This window comes from Salvelinus fontinalis, chromosome 39, assembly GCF_029448725.1.
Source record: "Salvelinus fontinalis isolate EN_2023a chromosome 39, ASM2944872v1, whole genome shotgun sequence".
NCBI lineage: Eukaryota > Metazoa > Chordata > Actinopteri > Salmoniformes > Salmonidae > Salvelinus > Salvelinus fontinalis.
Genome location: NC_074703.1, coordinates 11,996,386 through 11,998,884, shown reverse-complemented (window position 1 = coordinate 11,998,884; position 2,499 = coordinate 11,996,386). Strand labels below are relative to the sequence as shown.

General features: G+C 39.3%; 1 pseudogene and 1 gene segment (V, D, J or C); both read right to left on the bottom strand.

Annotated features, from left to right (window-relative positions):
* Positions 1 to 688: 688 nt before the first annotated feature.
* On the bottom strand, positions 689 to 1,254 carry LOC129838419 (Ig kappa chain V region K29-213-like). The segment is given in 2 exon segments: positions 689 to 1,029; positions 1,179 to 1,254. Coding segments are annotated over 2 exon segments (375 nt in total).
* Positions 1,255 to 1,924: 670 nt separating this feature from the next.
* Positions 1,925 to 2,499, bottom strand: LOC129838416 (immunoglobulin kappa variable 4-1-like; annotated as a pseudogene).

The window sequence follows — 2,499 nt, the reverse complement described above, 5'->3', positions numbered from 1 at the left end:
TTGTGAGGTTCATATGGGGATTGTATCTTGGGGGGCTGATGCTGATGTAACATCACCTTATTTTTCTTTACTTCTCTACATCTTGTTTTGCATGTTGGACCGGTATTGTGGGTATTTCAGAACTTCAAATAACTTTTGAAGGTGCACTACATTGATGATGATGATGATGGGGAACATGTGATTAGAATGATGCTTTCTAAACATATTCTAAGTTGACTTCACTGACCACTGTTCCATGTCACTGTCTCTTGTATGACAGAACCTCAGGTTGTTTTAGTGGGTTATAATCATGTTATATGATCTCAGTAAATATTGTTCAATCTTAACTTGAAATTCACTACCCAATACAGGGACGGGGATATTTATTCTGAAATTGTGTGAGACATTATTATTTCACATAGATAGAGTCCATTCAACTTATTGTCTGAAATGTTAAATAAAAGGTTTGTTAGCCACAGCAAAAGGGAAGGCATATTTATGTAGTCTGGACCTATGGGTGTTGTCAGTTCAGGAATGATTTCACATGAAGGTGGATAAATTAACATTATAGTCACCATCACTGATATATTTAGCTCAGTGTATTTTAGTTCAGTCAGTGTTCCATGTCACTGTCTCTTCCCCCTCAGCACCTGCAGTAGGGCCCAGCTGTAGCAGTACAGTCACTGTGCAGTCTGACTGAGGGAGGTTTTTGTACGACTCTGTATCACTGTGTGAACACATATTTACTATTGATGTTGTGGTAACTCTGACAGTAGTAATCTCCTGCATCTTCAGCCTGGACTCCACTGATGGTCAGAGTGAAGTCACTCCCAGATCCACTGCCACTGAATCTAGATGGAGTCCCAGACTGAAGTGTTGAAGCATAGTAAATAAGGAGTTTAGGAGCTCCTCCAGGTTTCTGTTGGTACCAGGCTAGATAGTTATTGTTGTAAACATTACTGCTGGTTTTACAGTTCAGAGAGACTGGCTGTCCTGGGACAACAGCTTTCACTGTAGGAGTCTGAGTCACAACGTACTGTCCTCTGGATTCTGAAAAATAAAAAATAAACATTTATATAAATGAAATATTACATGTTGTAATGAATAGTTCTGAATATAAATATTAACATTGATATACTGTACATGTATACACTGTAGATTTAAATTAATCTTCAACAATAGATTCTGAAAATTGTAACCTTGAAAGCAGAGAGCAAGTGTCCAGATGAAGATGGTGAAACAAGTCATGGTTGTTGTGGTTCTGTTGTCATGAAGGAGAGCTCTCAGTCATGAAGTGTTAAACTCACAGGGATATAAATACTCCTAGAGCAGTGAAGCATGTGCTGCTAATGCAAAGCGTCCTCTTTATGCAAATGTACTTTTTTTGGTCCTACTAGAAATCTGTTGTTGAAGAGGTTCTTCTTCTTCTTCTTCTTCTATTATTTATTTATTTATTATTTTATTATTATTTATTTTCAGACTACAGCCCCCCCAAACAGTGTATTACTGCACTTCATTTATATGGAGAAAAGGGAGAGGGGTGAACATTTTCCTAAAATAAAATCAACAAATATCTATGTACTCCATAGGTCAAAGTCACATGTCTTATCACGTCCCTATACGTGCTCAGGGGCCTGGCAGGGGGAAACATCTTCAGACAGTGATCACTGCAATGCTTCGGAATGTTTTACATGTTTACATATGAGCTACTGCAAAATGGGAGGAATACTATTGCAATCCAGCCATAGGGTTGTTATCACTTAAGGAATGATTTAACATGAGGGGGGATAAGTTGACATAGTCAGCATCACTGATATATTTAGCTCAGTGTATTTTAGTTCAGTCAGTGTTCCATGTCACTATCTCTTCCCCCTCAGCATCTGCAATCACACCCAAATAGTGCAATTACTGTGACATCTGAGGGAGGTTTTTGTACGGCTCTATATCACTCTATGAACACCCAGGCACTTACAAGGTTTACACTGACAGTAGTAATCTCCTGCATCTTCAGCCTGGACTCCACTGATGGTCAGAGTGAAGTCACTCCCAGATCCACTGCCACTGAATCTAGATGGAGTCCCAGACTGAAGGGTTGTAGCTAAGTATATTAGGAGTTTAGGAGCTCCTCCAGGTTTCTGTTTGTACCAGGCCAGATAGTGTCTATAGCTGTAACTGTACACAGCACTGCTGGACTTACAGTTGAGACTGACTGAATGACCCACTGAAACAGTTTCCACTGCAGGGGTCTGAGTCACAGTGTACTGGCCTCTGGACTCTGAAACAGAGATGGTATGTATCATTAACAATCCATCTCTCATACATTTCTCCAATAAATCATATTAACATCAACTGAAATGAGAATTTATATATTATTGTTAAGGTCCAGGTCATTTTCTGTCAAATATTTTACCTTGGAGACAGAAGGCAAATATCCAGATGAAGATGGTGATAAAAGTCATGGTTGTTGTGGGCTCTGTTGTCATGAAGGACAGCTCTCAGTCATGAAGTGTTAAACTCACA